The following is a 16,760-nucleotide window of genomic DNA, read 5'->3' as shown; positions in this document are numbered from 1 at the left end:
AAAGGCAAGAGAATGGCACCCAAGAGACTTTCTGAACGACTTTTCAAGAGATATAAAACACACAACATGATCATCATGATAAAATATTGAATTTTTTATTTACAACTAAAATGTGTAGAAAAAAAAAAATACAATCACAAGATCAGTACAAAACAGGATATTTGGAATAGTGTGCGGTGGAAAGCAAATGGTTATTTGGCGTAACAGAGTGCGGGGTACAAACATTCAGTATAAGGCACGTGATGCACTTCTGTGGACCAACTGGCCAAGAACAGCACCTATGGCGGCAGCATCCATGTTCTGTCATGTAGTCTATATCATCCATCAGTACATCTATAAGTGGCTGTCATCACATGTCCACCCCTTATGGGGCATTGTAGTTTCTCTATGTAAAAATCTTGTACTGAGTGTGATGTGTCCAACTCCCATCATACACGTAGCATGTGATACCAGGAACATCCTGCCCAAACGCAGAGCAACCGAACTGAACTCAACATCTTAGTGTGGGCCGGACGTTCCAGCCATCACACACAGAGCGTCACGCGAGTTAGACGCAAGTTAGACACTTGCTTGTGTTAGAGGAGCCTAATACTTCACATTTGCCTCCAGAGCTGCATTCATAACCCTGCTAATCTTTGATGATTTTGACATGGATTTAGCTCCTCAAAAAAAAAAAAAAAGACACTTCCCATTGTTTTTTCTGTGACCAAACAATGGGTCAGAATCTACATCGCAAACAATTGGCGAAATCCACATTGAGCTCAGCAGTGAAACCTCACCCTAATATTGGGGGAGAAAAGGCTACTGTGGAACCATTGCAGAGCAGAAATCTTAAACACTAGCTCTCACTTTCCCATGACTGAAACCCGCAGCAGTTCTGGGTCACCAGAGACTGGGTTTCCGAGGCCCACGTCCCTCTAAATCCTATGTAGTAATATTGAGAGGTGGAGAACATGTCACCGCTCTGTTATTGGTGCAGATGTAAGACATTGTAGGGTGGTCCTTGGCAGTGACCACCTTCCTGGATCATTGGGTCATATAACCTGTCTTTATAGTGTCAGCTGCTGGTACGATTTTCATGAGGTGGTGTCTTGTGTATTATATGTGGTACAATACACTACAATACACTCCTGCAGGTCCCGACAACGATCCACAGAGAGCGGGGGTAACATAGTCTCAATATCGGAGGCATTCGGAGAAGATCGGCAGCATGGGGGGGGGGGGGGGGCAAATTGTGCAAGCGTACTAATATAATAAAAATTTTCTGTAAACCGAGTAGTCCCTGTGCGGCGGTGTCCTGGGATTATCCCTCTCGCACCATATTACTACGTGAGGATTAAAACTATCATGAACATATTTATTAGTGGAGGAGTTAAATAGACAATATACGTTATTATATGATTTCCTGGTGCATAAATACAAAAATAATTACGCTATCTACAAAAGCACTAAAAGACGTGAACCACTCACGTTGGGATAAAAAAAAAATGGATTTTGGGTCAAATGGGATCTTTTACCCTGCAGCCATGTTTTATAACTTTTTCTTTATAGATATCTAATACTGTTTCATAAGAATAGATGGGGATGGGAAAGTTCTGAACCCATAGAAATTCTGACAGGATGAGCGGCCGCCCCGGGGATGTGGACGCTCGTAAAAACAAGTTAAAATGAAGGACGTGACCTATTTTCATGTCATAACATGAGGTATGGACGACCAGGCGCAGACATGGTCAGAAGAGAACAGCCATCTCCATGGTGATATGCTCCAATGTCTACTCCACCGGAGGCCGTGCGGTGTGTAGGCCGTACTTTGGATGGATATGCTGGCTCTCTATAGGAGTCTCTCACACGTGGACCGCTCTCTTATATTAACCTTTCTTCGGGAGGAAGTTTCAGGGCGGCGTTGGTCTCTACTCGAGATCCGGCCTGCTCCTCGTTACTAGGACGATACGTTCCCTCCGTCTGACGCTTCTCTTTCACTTTGACTATAAAGAACGCAATGATGCCGATTAAAATAATACCACCGACCACTGAGGGAACAATTATTGCAGCCAGGCGCTCCGATTCCTAGAAGAGTAGACAAGATATTGGTTTATGTTGTGCTTGTATATATGTTAGATATAGGATGTCCATGGCAGGGAATGCAGAGCATAATGCTACACCCACTAGACGAGACAGTAACCACTGCAGGACACCCAGCAGAGGTCTCTGAGGAAAATGGCGGATACAGCACAAACAAGTCAAATTTATCTGTGCTTTCTTAGAAAAGCACAGGAGAAAAAAAATCTCCCTCCCCACCTCACTCACCGAAAGTCTGCCCGGGGATGGAGTGGTGGTTGTCTCATTGGAGGCTAAAAGGGAACATAAACAATTATTATAAGTTAAACGAATATGTAAGTACAAGCATTATCAACATACACACACACTCTGTGCCAACTTCAGAAAAGTCATTTACAGTAAAGAGTCTTCTAAATAGAATAATCCTTCCCTACAAGAATCTAACTAGTATAATACTGCCCCCTATGTACAAGAATATAACTACTATAATACTGCCCCTATGTACAGGAATATAACTACTATAATACTGCCCCCTATGTACAAGAATATAACTACTATAATACTGCTCCCTATGTACAAGAATATAACTACTATAATACTGCCCCCTATGTACAAGAATATAACTACTATAACACTGCCCCCTATGTACAGGAATATAACTACTATAACACTGCCCCCTATGTACAGGAATATAACTACTATAACACTGCCCCCTATGTACAAGAATATAACTACTATAACACTGCCCCCTATGTACAAGAATATAACTACTATAATACTGCCCCCTATGTACAAGAATATAACTACTATAATACTGCCCCCTATGTACAGGAATAGAACTACTATAATACTGCCCCCTATGTACAGGAATAGAACTACTATAATACTGCTCCCTATGTACAAGGATATAGCTACTATAATACTGCTCCCTATGTACAAGGATATAACTACTATAATACTGCCCCCTATGTACAAGAATATAACTACTATAATACTGCCCCCTATGTACAGGAATAGAACTACTATAATACTGCTCCCTATGTACAAGGATATAACTACTATAATACTGCTCCCTATGTACAAGGATATAACTACTATAATACTGCCCCCTATGTACAGGAATATAACTACTATAATACTGCCCCCTATGTACAGGAATATAACTACTATAATACTGCCCCCTATGTACAAGAATATAACTACTATAATACTGCCCCCTATGTACAGGAATATTACTATAATACTGCCCCCTATGTACAAGAATATAACTATTATAATACTGCCCCTATGTACAGGAATATTACTATAATACTGCCCCCTATGTACAAGAATATAACTACTATAATACTGCCCCTATGTACAGGAATATAACTACTATAACACTGCCTCCTATGTACAAGAATATAACTACTATAATACTGCCCCCTATGTACAAGAATATAACTACTATAATACTGCCCCCTATGTACAAGAATATAACTACTATAATACTGCCCCCTATGTACAGGAATAGAACTACTATAATACTGCCCCCTATGTACAGGAATAGAACTACTATAATACTGCTCCCTATGTACAAGGATATAGCTACTATAATACTGCTCCCTATGTACAAGGATATAACTACTATAATACTGCCCCCTATGTACAAGAATATAACTACTATAATACTGCCCCCTATGTACAGGAATAGAACTACTATAATACTGCTCCCTATGTACAAGGATATAACTACTATAATACTGCTCCCTATGTACAAGGATATAACTACTATAATACTGCCCCCTATGTACAGGAATATAACTACTATAATACTGCCCCCTATGTACAGGAATATAACTACTATAATACTGCCCCCTATGTACAAGAATATAACTACTATAATACTGCCCCCTATGTACAGGAATATTACTATAATACTGCCCCCTATGTACAAGAATATAACTATTATAATACTGCCCCTATGTACAGGAATATTACTATAATACTGCCCCCTATGTACAAGAATATAACTACTATAATACTGCCCCTATGTACAGGAATATAACTACTATAACACTGCCTCCTATGTACAAGAATATAACTACTATAATACTGCCCCCTGTGTACAAGAATATAACTACTATAATACTGCCCCCTATGTACAAGAATATAACTACTATAACACTGCCTCCTATGTACAAGAATATAACTACTATAATACTGCCCCCCTATGTACAGGAATATAACTACTATATCACAGCTCTGTATGGAGCAGGTTACTACTAGGTTGTGTTAGTGAGCAGTTGTATGGCAGATAATTACCCACCATCACGCCCAGGCCCAGCGGGTACAGGACTTGGCACTTAGGTATTCCAGGTGCCAGACATGTAAGAGCGGAGGACACAGACCCCCTGGAGGAAATGTTTGTGTAATAATGCTGGTGCAGAGTCCGTGTCTTGGGATCACAATGTTCCCGCATACACTCAGTAACCCTGGGCTCGCTCTTAGGTTAAATATTTCAGGTGTAGGAGGACGACGGCTCATTAAGCGTCTTGAGCCTCTTACAAGACCTAAAGCTGCCATTCAAAGAAAGCTTCAAGCCGCGGGGTAACGCAGGGAGATTAAGGGTTACAATTAATAACGGGCTCAGTGCCCAGAACCACAAGAGCCCAGACTTGCATCCCATAAATCACGTGGCAGGCTGGAGGTACACGGCTCCGCTGTCGGTCTATTCTGGCTGGTACAAGCCGCAGCAGACACATCAGCCTCCCGCCAGGGACAAGGGCATAGGGTGAGCGTGCATGTGTCCCAAGGGCATAGGCTGAGCGTGCATGTGTCCCAAGGGCATAGGCTGAGCGTGCATGTGTCCCAAGGGCATAGGCTGAGCGTGCATGTGTCCCAAGGGCATAGGCTGAGCGTGCATGTGTCCCAAGGGCATAGGCTGGGCGTGCATGTGTCCAGAGAGCCTCACATCCCCATCAGCCACAAGGACACCCAACTACCTGGTCCTTGTGAGGAGAGATCCCCCCACATAGATTATATCATCAGTCAGGGCTACCAAAAATCAGTGGTGGCAGCCAAAATTATTGTGTATTATGTATACATACACACGGCAGCATCAGGGCCAAAAATCTCCCCAACGAGTTACTGCTACCCCTAACCGATGGAACAGGTTTGAGGAAACATTGGAACCTCCAGTATCACAAGAGGCAAGCGGCTCAGTGGTTACCTACAGTATCACAAGAGGCAAGCGGCTCAGTGGTTACCTACAGTATCACAAGAGGCAAGCGGCTCAGTGGTTACCTACAGTATCACCAGAGGCAAGCGGCTCAGTGGTTACCTACAGTATCACCAGAGGCAAGCGGCTCAGTGGTTACCTACAGTATCACCAGAGGCAAGCGGCTCAGTGGTTACCAACAGTATCACCAGAGGCAAGCGGCTCAGTGGTTACCTACAGTATCACCAGAGGCAAGCGGCTCATTGGTTACCTACAGTATCACAAGAGGCAAGCGGCTCAGTGGTTACCTACAGTATCACCAGAGGCAAGCGGCTCAGTGGTTACCTACAGTATCACCAGAGGCAAGCGGCTCATTGGTTACCTACAGTATCACCAGAGGCAAGCGGCTCAGTGGTTACCTACAGTATCACCAGAGGCAAGCGGCTCAGTGGTTACCAACAGTATCACAAGAGGCAAGCGGCTCAGTGGTTACCAACAGTATCACAAGAGGCAAGCGGCTCAGTGGTTACCAACAGTATCACAAGAGGCAAGCGGCTCATTGGTTACCAACAGTATCACAAGAGGCAAGCGGCTCATTGGTTACCAACAGTATCACCAGAGGCAAGCGGCTCAGTGGTTACCTACAGTATCACCAGAGGCAAGCGGCTCAGTGGTTACCAACAGTATCACCAGAGGCAAGCGGCTCAGTGGTTACCAACAGTATCACCAGAGGCAAGCGGCTCAGTGGTTACCAACAGTATCACCAGAGGCAAGCGGCTCAGTGGTTACCTACAGTATCACCAGAGGCAAGCGGCTCAGTGGTTACCTACAGTATCACCAGAGGCAAGCGGCTCAGTGGTTACCTACAGTATCACCAGAGGCAAGCGGCTCAGTGGTTACCAACAGTATCACCAGAGGCAAGCGGCTCAGTGGTTACCTACAGTATCACCAGAGGCAAGCGGCTCAGTGGTTACCTACAGTATCACCAGAGGCAAGCGGCTCAGTGGTTACCTACAGTATCACCAGAGGCAAGCGGCTCAGTGGTTACCTACAGTATCACCAGAGGCAAGCGGCTCAGTGGTTACCAACAGTATCACCAGAGGCAAGCTGCTCAGTGGTTACCAACAGTATCACCAGAGGCAAGCGGCTCAGTGGTTACCAACAGTATCACCAGAGGCAAGCGGCTCAGTGGTTACCAACAGTATCACCAGAGGCAAGCGGCTCAGTGGTTACCAACAGTATCACCAGAGGCAAGCGGCTCAGTGGTTACCAACAGTATCACCAGAGGCAAGCGGCTCAGTGTTTACCTACAGTAGCACAAGAGGCAAGCGGCTCAGTGGTTACCTACAGTAGCACAAGAGGCAAGCGGCTCAGTGGTTACCTACAGTAGCACAAGAGGCAAGCGGCTCAGTGGTTACCTACAGTAGCACAAGAGGCAAGCGGCTCAGTGGTTACCAACAGTATCACCAGAGGCAAGCGGCTCAGTGGTTACCAACAGTATCACCAGAGGCAAGCGGCTCAGTGGTTACCTACAGTATCACCAGAGGCAAGCGGCTCAGTGGTTACCTACAGTATCACCAGAGGCAAGCGGCTCAGTGGTTACCTACAGTATCACCAGAGGCAAGCGGCTCAGTGGTTACCTACAGTATCACCAGAGGCAAGCGGCTCAGTGGTTACCTACAGTATCACCAGAGGCAAGCGGCTCAGTGGTTACCTACAGTATCACCAGAGGCAAGCGGCTCAGTGGTTACCTACAGTATCACCAGAGGCAAGCGGCTCAGTGGTTACCAACAGTATCACCAGAGGCAAGCGGCTCAGTGGTTACCAACAGTATCACCAGAAGCAAGCGGCTCATTGGTTACCTACAGTAGCACCAGAGGCAAGCGGCTCAGTGGTTACCTACAGTATCACCAGAGGCAAGCGGCTCATTGGTTACCTACAGTATCACCAGAGGCAAGCGGCTCAGTGGTTACCAACAGTATCACCAGAGGCAAGCGGCTCAGTGGTTACCAACAGTATCACCAGAGGCAAGCGGCTCAGTGGTTACCAACAGTATCACCAGAGGCAAGCGGCTCAGTGGTTACCAACAGTATCACCAGAGGCAAGCGGCTCATTGGTTACCTACAGTATCACCAGAGGCAAGCGGCTCAGTGGTTACCAACAGTATCACAAGAGGCAAGCGGCTCAGTGGTTACCAACAGTATCACCAGAGGCAAGCGGCTCAGTGGTTACCAACAGTATCACAAGAGGCAAGCGGCTCAGTGGTTACCAACAGTATCACAAGAGGCAAGCGGCTCAGTGGTTACCAACAGTATCACAAGAGGCAAGCGGCTCAGTGGTTACCTACAGTATCACCAGAGGCAAGCGGCTCAGTGGTTACCAACAGTATCACCAGAGGCAAGCGGCTCAGTGGTTACCAACAGTATCACCAGAGGCAAGCGGCTCAGTGGTTACCTACAGTAGCACAAGAGGCAAGCGGCTCAGTGGTTACCTACAGTAGCACAAGAGGCAAGCGGCTCAGTGGTTACCTACAGTAGCACAAGAGGCAAGCGGCTCAGTGGTTACCTACAGTATCACCAGAGGCAAGCGGCTCAGTGGTTACCTACAGTATCACCAGAGGCAAGCGGCTCAGTGGTTACCTACAGTATCACCAGAGGCAAGCGGCTCAGTGGTTACCTACAGTAGCACCAGAGGCAAGCGGCTCAGTGGTTACCTACAGTAGCACCAGAGGCAAGCGGCTCAGTGGTTACCTACAGTATCACCAGAGGCAAGCGGCTCAGTGGTTACCAACAGTATCACCAGAGGCAAGCGGCTCAGTGGTTACCTACAGTATCACCAGAGGCAAGCGGCTCATTGGTTACCTACAGTATCACAAGAGGCAAGCGGCTCAGTGGTTACCTACAGTATCACCAGAGGCAAGCGGCTCAGTGGTTACCAACAGTATCACCAGAGGCAAACGGCTCAGTGGTTACCTACAGTATCACCAGAGGCAAGCGGCTCAGTGGTTACCTACAGTATCACCAGAGGCAAGCGGCTCAGTGGTTACCAACAGTATCACAAGAGGCAAGCGGCTCAGTGGTTACCAACATTATCACAAGAGGCAAGCGGCTCAGTGGTTACCAACAGTATCACAAGAGGCAAGCGGCTCAGTGGTTACCAACAGTATCACAAGAGGCTCAGTGGTTACCAACAGTATCACAAGAGGCTCAGTGGTTACCAACAGTATCACAAGAGGCAAGCGGCTCAGTGGTTACCTACAGTATCACAAGAGGCAAGCGGCTCAGTGGTTACCTACAGTATCACCAGAGGCAAGCGGCTCAGTGGTTACCAACAGTATCACCAGAGGCAAACGGCTCAGTGGTTACCTACAGTATCACCAGAGGCAAGCGGCTCAGTGGTTACCAACAGTATCACCAGAGGCAAGCGGCTCAGTGGTTACCAACAGTATCACAAGAGGCAAGCGGCTCAGTGGTTACCAACATTATCACAAGAGGCAAGCGGCTCAGTGGTTACCAACAGTATCACAAGAGGCAAGCGGCTCAGTGGTTACCAACAGTATCACAAGAGGCTCAGTGGTTACCAACAGTATCACAAGAGGCTCAGTGGTTACCAACAGTATCACAAGAGGCAAGCGGCTCAGTGGTTACCTACAGTATCACCAGAGGCAAGCGGCTCAGTGGTTACCAACAGTATCACCAGAGGCAAGCGGCTCAGTGGTTACCAACAGTATCACCAGAGGCAAGCGGCTCAGTGGTTACCTACAGTAGCACAAGAGGCAAGCGGCTCAGTGGTTACCTACAGTAGCACAAGAGGCAAGCGGCTCAGTGGTTACCTACAGTAGCACAAGAGGCAAGCGGCTCAGTGGTTACCTACAGTAGCACAAGAGGCAAGCGGCTCAGTGGTTACCTACAGTAGCACAAGAGGCAAGCGGCTCAGTGGTTACCTACAGTAGCACAAGAGGCAAGCGGCTCAGTGGTTACCTACAGTAGCACAAGAGGCAAGCGGCTCAGTGGTTACCTACAGTATCACCAGAGGCAAGCGGCTCAGTGGTTACCAACAGTATCACCAGAGGCAAGCGGCTCAGTGGTTACCAACAGTATCACCAGAGGCAAGCGGCTCAGTGGTTACCAACAGTATCACCAGAGGCAAGCGGCTCAGTGGTTACCAACAGTATCACCAGAGGCAAGCGGCTCAGTGGTTACCAACAGTATCACAAGAGGCAAGCGGCTCAGTGGTTACCAACAGTATCACAAGATGCAAGCGGCTCAGTGGTTACCAACAGTATCACAAGAGGCAAGTTGCTTAGTGGATACAAACAGTAATAAAACATAGGTTACACAATCTACCGTAGTAAGAGACAACAGACTACTGTAAAAGGACCTCTACCACCAGGATGGGAGACTGTATGAAAATGAGCCTGAGGGGCTCCAGGCTCCATTAACACCTATGGAGTCTGGAGCCCCTCCGGCTCATTTGCATTCAGTCCTTCTACCATGTGGCAGATGTCCTTTAAGAACCTTATTAAAAAAGGTAACTGGCTTGGTGGTTACAAAGTGTTGTAAGATCCCTGAACCTCCAGGTTTATCTCACTGCTGTTGGGTTTGGTTCTAGTTATTTAGCTACTGTCACTACATTTGCTCCCCAATGTTTAGTCCCACTGCCCGGGACTCCCACATTACATACTGTGACATGTCTAGTCATACGCCGGCTGCATAGCACAGCAGTACACATGACAGGATTAGATACGCCGGCTGCATAGCACAGCAGTACACATGACAGGATTAGATACGCCGGCTGCATAGCACAGCAGTACACATGACAGGATTAGATACGCCGGCTGCATAGCACAGCAGTACACATGACAGGATTAGATACGGCGGCTGCATAGCACAGCAGTACACATGACAGGATTAGATACGGCGGCTGCATAGCACAGCAGTACACATGACAGGATTAGATACGCCGGCTGCATAGCACAGCAGTACACATGACAGGATTAGATACGCCGGCTGCATAGCACAGCAGTACACATGACAGGATTAGATACGGCGGCTGCATAGCACAGCAGTACACATGACAGGATTAGATACGGCGGCTGCATAGCACAGCAGTACACATGACAGGATTAGATACGCCGGCTGCATAGCACAGCAGTACACATGACAGGATTAGATACGCCGGCTGCATAGCACAGCAGTACACATGACAGGATTAGATACGCCGGCTGCATAGCACAGCAGTACACATGACAGGATTAGATACGCCGGCTGCATAGCACAGCAGTACACATGACAGGATTAGATACGCCGGCTGCATAGCACAGCAGTACACATGACAGGATTAGATACGCCGGCTGCATAGCACAGCAGTACACATGACAGGATTAGATACGCCGGCTGCATAGCACAGCAGTACACATGACAGGATTAGATACGCCGGCTGCATAGCACAGCAGTACACATGACAGGATTAGATACGCCGGCTGCATAGCACAGCAGTACACATGACAGGATTAGATACGCCGGCTGCATAGCACAGCAGTACACATGACAGGATTAGATACGCCGGCTGCATAGCACAGCAGTACACATGACAGGATTAGATACGCCGGCTGCATAGCACAGCAGTACACATGACAGGATTAGATACGCCGGCTGCATAGCACAGCAGTACACATGACAGGATTAGATACGCCGGCTGCATAACACAGCAGTACACATGACAGGATTAGATACACGGGCTGCATAGCACAGCAGTACACATGACAGGATTAGATACGCCGGCTGCATAGCACAGCAGTACACATGACAGGATTAGATACGCCGGCTGCATAGCACAGCAGTACACATGACAGGATTAGATACGCCGGCTGCATAGCACAGCAGTACACATGACAGGATTAGATACGCCGGCTGCATAGCACAGCAGTACACATGACAGGATTAGATACGCCGGCTGCATAGCACAGCAGTACACATGACAGGATTAGATACGCCGGCTGCATAGCACAGCAGTACACATGACAGGATTAGATACGCCGGCTGCATAGCACAGCAGTACACATGACAGGATTAGATACGCCGGCTGCATAGCACAGCAGTACACATGACAGGATTAGATACGCCGGCTGCATAGCACAGCAGTACACATGACAGGATTAGATACGCCGGCTGCATAGCACAGCAGTACACATGACAGGATTAGATACGCCGGCTGCATAGCACAGCAGTACACATGACAGGATTAGATACGCCGGCTGCATAGCACAGCAGTACACATGACAGGATTAGATACGCCGGCTGCATAGCACAGCAGTACACATGACAGGATTAGATACGCCGGCTGCCTAGCACAGCAGTACACATGACAGGATTAGATACGCCGGCTGCCTAGCACAGCAGTACACATGACAGGATTAGATACGCCGGCTGCATAGCACAGCAGTACACATGACAGGATTAGATACGCCGGCTGCATAGCACAGCAGTACACATGACAGGATTGGATACACGGGCTGCATAGCACAGCAGTACACATGACAGGATTAGATACACCGGCTGCATAGCACAGCAGTACACATGACAGGATTAGATACGCCGGCTGCATAGCACAGCAGTACACATGACAGGATTAGATACGCCGGCTGCATAGCACAGCAGTACACGACAGGATTAGATACGCCGGCTGCATAGCACAGCAGTACACATGACAGGATTAGATACGCCGGCTGCATAGCACAGCAGTACACATGACAGGATTAGATACGCCGGCTGCATAGCACAGCAGTACACGACAGGATTAGATACACTGGCTGCATAGCACAGCAGTACACATGACAGGATTAGATACGCCGGCTGCATAGCACAGCAGTACATATGACAGGATTAGATACGCCGGCTGCATAGCACAGCAGTACACATGACAGGATTAGATACACTGGCTGCATAGCACAGCAGTACACATGACAGGATTAGATACGCCCGCTTAGCAAAACACCATTACACACAACAGGATTAGATACACTATATCTTGGCAGTACATTATCCCACTTGATGGGATTGGATACCTCAGCTTTGTGGCACAGTATTACAGAATTAGATACAACTGCTCAGCTGTACAATTACCGATTGGCTTAGATACACCGACAAGCCCCATCACTTATTTCCCTGTAACTTTCCAGTTAAACAGGTTCAGTCCAATATTTCTTCAGCAGGAATAATCCAACAGAACAATAGAAACGGAGGGAAGAACCCATCTTACATGTGGCGATGACTCCGCTGACACGTTCACTGGCGACATATAATTACATGACAAGATACAGGCCCCGGCCGCAGAGAAGCCATTACACAACATGGAGTCATGTCTCCACGAGGTGGGGACGCTCGCTCCTTACACCAATATTCTGGGCATCACCAGAGGACGGGAGGTATTTACACACAAAAGATGGAGGACAGCACCAGACATGGCCACCGCCAGAAGATGCTTTACAAGATGGTGGTCATAATAGATCACATCTACAGGGAAACTCTCAGCAGTTATGGCCATACAGATAGTGTTAGACATCGTCCTTAGGGAGATGTGTGATCTTACTTTTCTGTGTGTTGTTAGTAGCAACAGGACTGTGGATTTCTATTCAACCAATGTATGAAGCCCTTAGAAGGATTACAGTCATTCCTTAATTTTACCTCAGGTATAGCCTGTTATACATCTGCTAGGGTAGGTACAACCATTAGACGGTGGTCAGCTGTCACCGGTGGAAGATCGAGCCCCAGACGACATTTGTGGTCACATGATCAGGAGTTGTATTATTAATATGCTGTATTTCCAAGGGGTTTCACACTCCCCGTCCTTCCCCACATTTATGGTTTTTAATTCTCAAATTAGTCATGGCCTTGTTTATGCACCTGGGCCTAATTTTATTATACTTGAGTCATGGGGAATCTTTGGTGTTTTACAAACGTCTATTTTTGTAAGGCAATATATAAATGCCAAAGACAAGTAATCTTACCCACCTTCTTGGCGTTTGTGGTTATTTATTTTGTTAATGTTGACTTCTAGGTTACACTGTATGATTTATAATCCCATGTAGCTTCTCCCAGAGCGCTGGGGCATGATCTCACACTGCTGTAAGCAGTGGCGTAACTAGGAAAGGCAGGGCCCCATAGCTGATTTCTGAATGGGGCCCCACTCACCCCTTACAAAAATATACATACAGTATATACACTCCATTTATACACACACATACGTACATAACCATATATACCCATGCATACATAGACATACAGCATATACACATCACAAATACATACATATAGCTTATTCACACCAAATACCCCAAATGTCGGGGCCCCTGGACACTGTGGGCCCCATAACAGCTGCTTTGGCTGCTACCCCTGTAGTTCCGCACCTGGCTGTAAAGGGCTTCTGGGTCAATAGTTGAGCAGATGGAAAGGGCTGCAGAGAGCTCAGAGACCAGCAGTGTGAAAACTTGGAGAAGCTACAGTACTGGGATATAAATCCATATTTCACAGTACTGCTGCTACTAACAACCTTCAGAAAGGTATGATTAGACTTATCTTTAGGTCCATACACTGTCTACATGGTCAAAACTACACACAGGTCCCTTTAAGGAAAATTCCCCCAAACCCCCCTCTCTCCTAATTCATCCGGTTGTGTACCCCCAGTCTTGTGACTAGTCGGATACACAGCAGGTTACGTGATGGCGTTATATGAGGCAGCTGGAGGCTTGGCAGAGCGTGTGTCTGGAGAAGACGGCGGCGGATCTAAGCTTATAAATAATAAACTATCTGACACTTATAAAGCCATTTCCCTGACGTTCCCTCCATATCAGGAGCTGCAGCCAGAATGTATACAATAGCCCCGTGTCACAGTATCAGCGCAGCAGTGACTCACTATCCGGTGACACAACACGGTTTACATGAGGGAGGAAAGCTGAAGGAGATGTCGTCATGTAAGATGAGTGTCACTGCGATACAAGGATGTGGGACTGCAGAAACCAGGCTCAAAATAAACACAACAATAATCTCTTCTCAGAGTTCAGAGGAGGCGTGTCCTAACACTGCTGTGCACTTGGCTCTCTGTACTTACCTGCTCTGACTGAAAACTGCAAAATCCATCTAGAATACTACAATAATTGTTACACAAAGGTTGTGTGGAGCAGCTCAATGCAAAGTGCTAAAAAAGCACAGCAGTGTGAGGACACCCCCCCCCCCCCGGGGGGGCTACAACCCTGGAATATACATCCATATTTCACAGCAGGGCAGATTCTTGGTAATATTTTGTACAGGGGGTCTCCAAAAATCCATCTCTAATTAGACATCTCCTCAGATTCCAATCCCTAACACTGGCTGCATCATTACATCTGCTGACAGGTTCCCTTTAACAACACAAAAAAATGTGAGACATATGAAAGGTACTGAATTATGAAAAATGGTCAGATATAAGATGTCAGGGTACATGGCAAGGTCCTGAATACCCATAGTTATACCACAAGCATAATTGGGGATCTGTGGTTAGGACAGATATTGAAACTAATGCAGCACAGTCAGTTTGGCTTTTTCAGTAATCCCCAACAGCACTCACTGGATGCAGGATATGGATGGATAATCCCATACGAATCATACAGAGATGGAGCTTGGAATACCCTTGTAATCAATATCAGATCAGCGCGAGTCCGACATCCCTACAACCATGCACAGCTCTACACACTGAATGGTGGCTGAGCTCGGTACTGCAGCTTACATGGGAACAATCTGAAAACAGACCAGATGAGTGAACACGAGGTCACAGGCCTGGGAAACTAAGCAGCACTTACACGAGGACTGGAACTGAAAGGTGGAGGTGTCAGACCCGCACTGATCTGGGCCACCGGCACCTGCCTCTAGGCTGCAGTACCAAGGGCAGCCAATGGCCAAGAGAGGCGCTGTGCAGGGAAGGTTGACAGGATGAGTGGTGTTCTTGCTAGAGGGAATAATAAAACCCCTGTAGACCATGAGGTGACGCTTTCTCTGCACTCACCGATCACCAGATGAAGGCTACACAAGGCTGTAACCAACGGCAACAGCGATACAGACGGATCCATCAGTCCAGGACGCCGCGCGGTCTCTCAGCTCCCAGGGAGGGGGAAGATCCTAATGAGAAAGAAGGATTAGACAGAGGACACCCAAAGAGAACTACAAGTCCCAAAGAGAGAGGAGTCACTGTCTGATGAACTACAAGTCCCAGAGACACCGACTATACACGAGTCACAAGACTTGGTACCATAAATCCCAAAAAAATATTATATAAACATTAATTATTTTATAAATGCGGCATAAGGATCTACAGGTCTGGGATAAACACATTCTACTTATAGTGGCAGGTTACAGGAACTACAAGTCCCAGGATGCTCTAGGAAGTAATGGAAAGTGACAGGCCGCTCTCTGTAAGCCTAACCTGCAGGGACTACAAGTCCCAGGATGCTCTAGGAAGTAATGGAAAGTGACAGGCCGCTCTCTGTAAGCCTAACCTGCAGGGACTACAAGTCCCAGGATGCTCTAGGAAGTAATGGAAAGTGACAGGCCGCGCTCTAGAGCCCTAACCCGGAGGGACTACAAGTCCCAGGATGCTCTAGGAAATAATGGAAAGTGACAGGCCGCTCTCTGTAAGCCTAACCTGGAGGGACTACAAGTCCCAGGATGCAGTGCGGCACGGCAGATTCTGTACGGTAGAAGAGACTAGTCCGGAGCAGGTGGGAGGATATACAGGACGCCGCTAGCAATGGCTCCAGCCACTTGTACACGGCCGCCGCACACCTGTCACCCGCCGGCCCCGCGCTCCTCCTCCACAGCCCGGCCACTGACGCCGCTCACCTGCCCGAAACTCGCCGGCTCCGCCCACACGGCCTCACACGTGACCCCGCCCTCACCTGAGAGACACTTCCGGGAACACCCGAACCCCTCCGAGTCATATCCGGAGTCACCTGTGCAGGAAGGAAAGCATTTCCGGGAGCTCACCTGTACAAACTTCCGGGACTCACCTGTATGAACAGGTGTATATACCTGTACAGACCTGTGTCCTATGTACCTGTATAACCAGGTGTATATGTGTAGTGTATATAATTGTACAGAGCTGTGTACCTGTATTACCAAGTGTATATGTGTAGTATTATATACCTGTATATACCTGTCCCGCCAGGTGCTTGGGGGTCGTGTATATACCTGTCCCGCCAGGTGCATGGGGGTCGTGTATATACCTGTCCCGCCAGGTGCATGGGGGTCGTGTATATACCTTTCCCGCCAGGTGCATGGGGGTCGTGTATATACCTTTCCCGCCAGGTGCATGGGGGTCGTGTATATACCTGTCCCGCCAGGTGCTTGGGGGTCGTGTATATACCTGTCCCGCCAGGTGCTTGGGGGTTGTGTATATACCTGTCCCGCCAGGTGCTTGGGGGTCGTGTATATACCTGTCCCGCCAGGTGCTTGGGGGTCGTGTATATACCTGT

General features: G+C 47.7%; 1 protein-coding gene across 4 annotated transcripts; it reads right to left on the bottom strand.

The window, feature by feature from the left end:
- Positions 1-119: 119 nt before the first annotated feature.
- On the bottom strand, positions 120-16,255 carry CRB3 (crumbs cell polarity complex component 3). Of its 4 annotated transcripts, none has more exons than XM_072149757.1 (4): positions 16,185-16,255; positions 15,296-15,408; positions 2,308-2,351; positions 120-2,067 (listed from the first exon to the last, which is right to left on the bottom strand). In XM_072149757.1, the coding sequence occupies exons 2-4, from the start codon at positions 15,357-15,359 to the stop codon at positions 1,864-1,866; spliced, it is 312 nt and encodes a 103-aa protein (XP_072005858.1). In that variant the 5' UTR covers positions 15,360-15,408; positions 16,185-16,255; the 3' UTR covers positions 120-1,863. The 4 variants fall into 4 exon arrangements, with proteins under 4 accessions (XP_072005858.1, XP_072005857.1, XP_072005859.1 ...); XM_072149756.1 differs by having other exon boundaries at positions 16,129-16,214; XM_072149758.1 differs by lacking the exon at positions 16,185-16,255 and adding an exon at positions 16,072-16,125.
- Positions 16,256-16,760: the final 505 nt, after the last annotated feature.

This window comes from Engystomops pustulosus, chromosome 4 (genome assembly GCF_040894005.1).
Source record: "Engystomops pustulosus chromosome 4, aEngPut4.maternal, whole genome shotgun sequence".
NCBI lineage: Eukaryota > Metazoa > Chordata > Amphibia > Anura > Leptodactylidae > Engystomops > Engystomops pustulosus.
The sequence above is the reverse complement of the archived record's forward strand: the minus strand, read 5'-3'. Positions and strand labels throughout refer to the sequence as shown.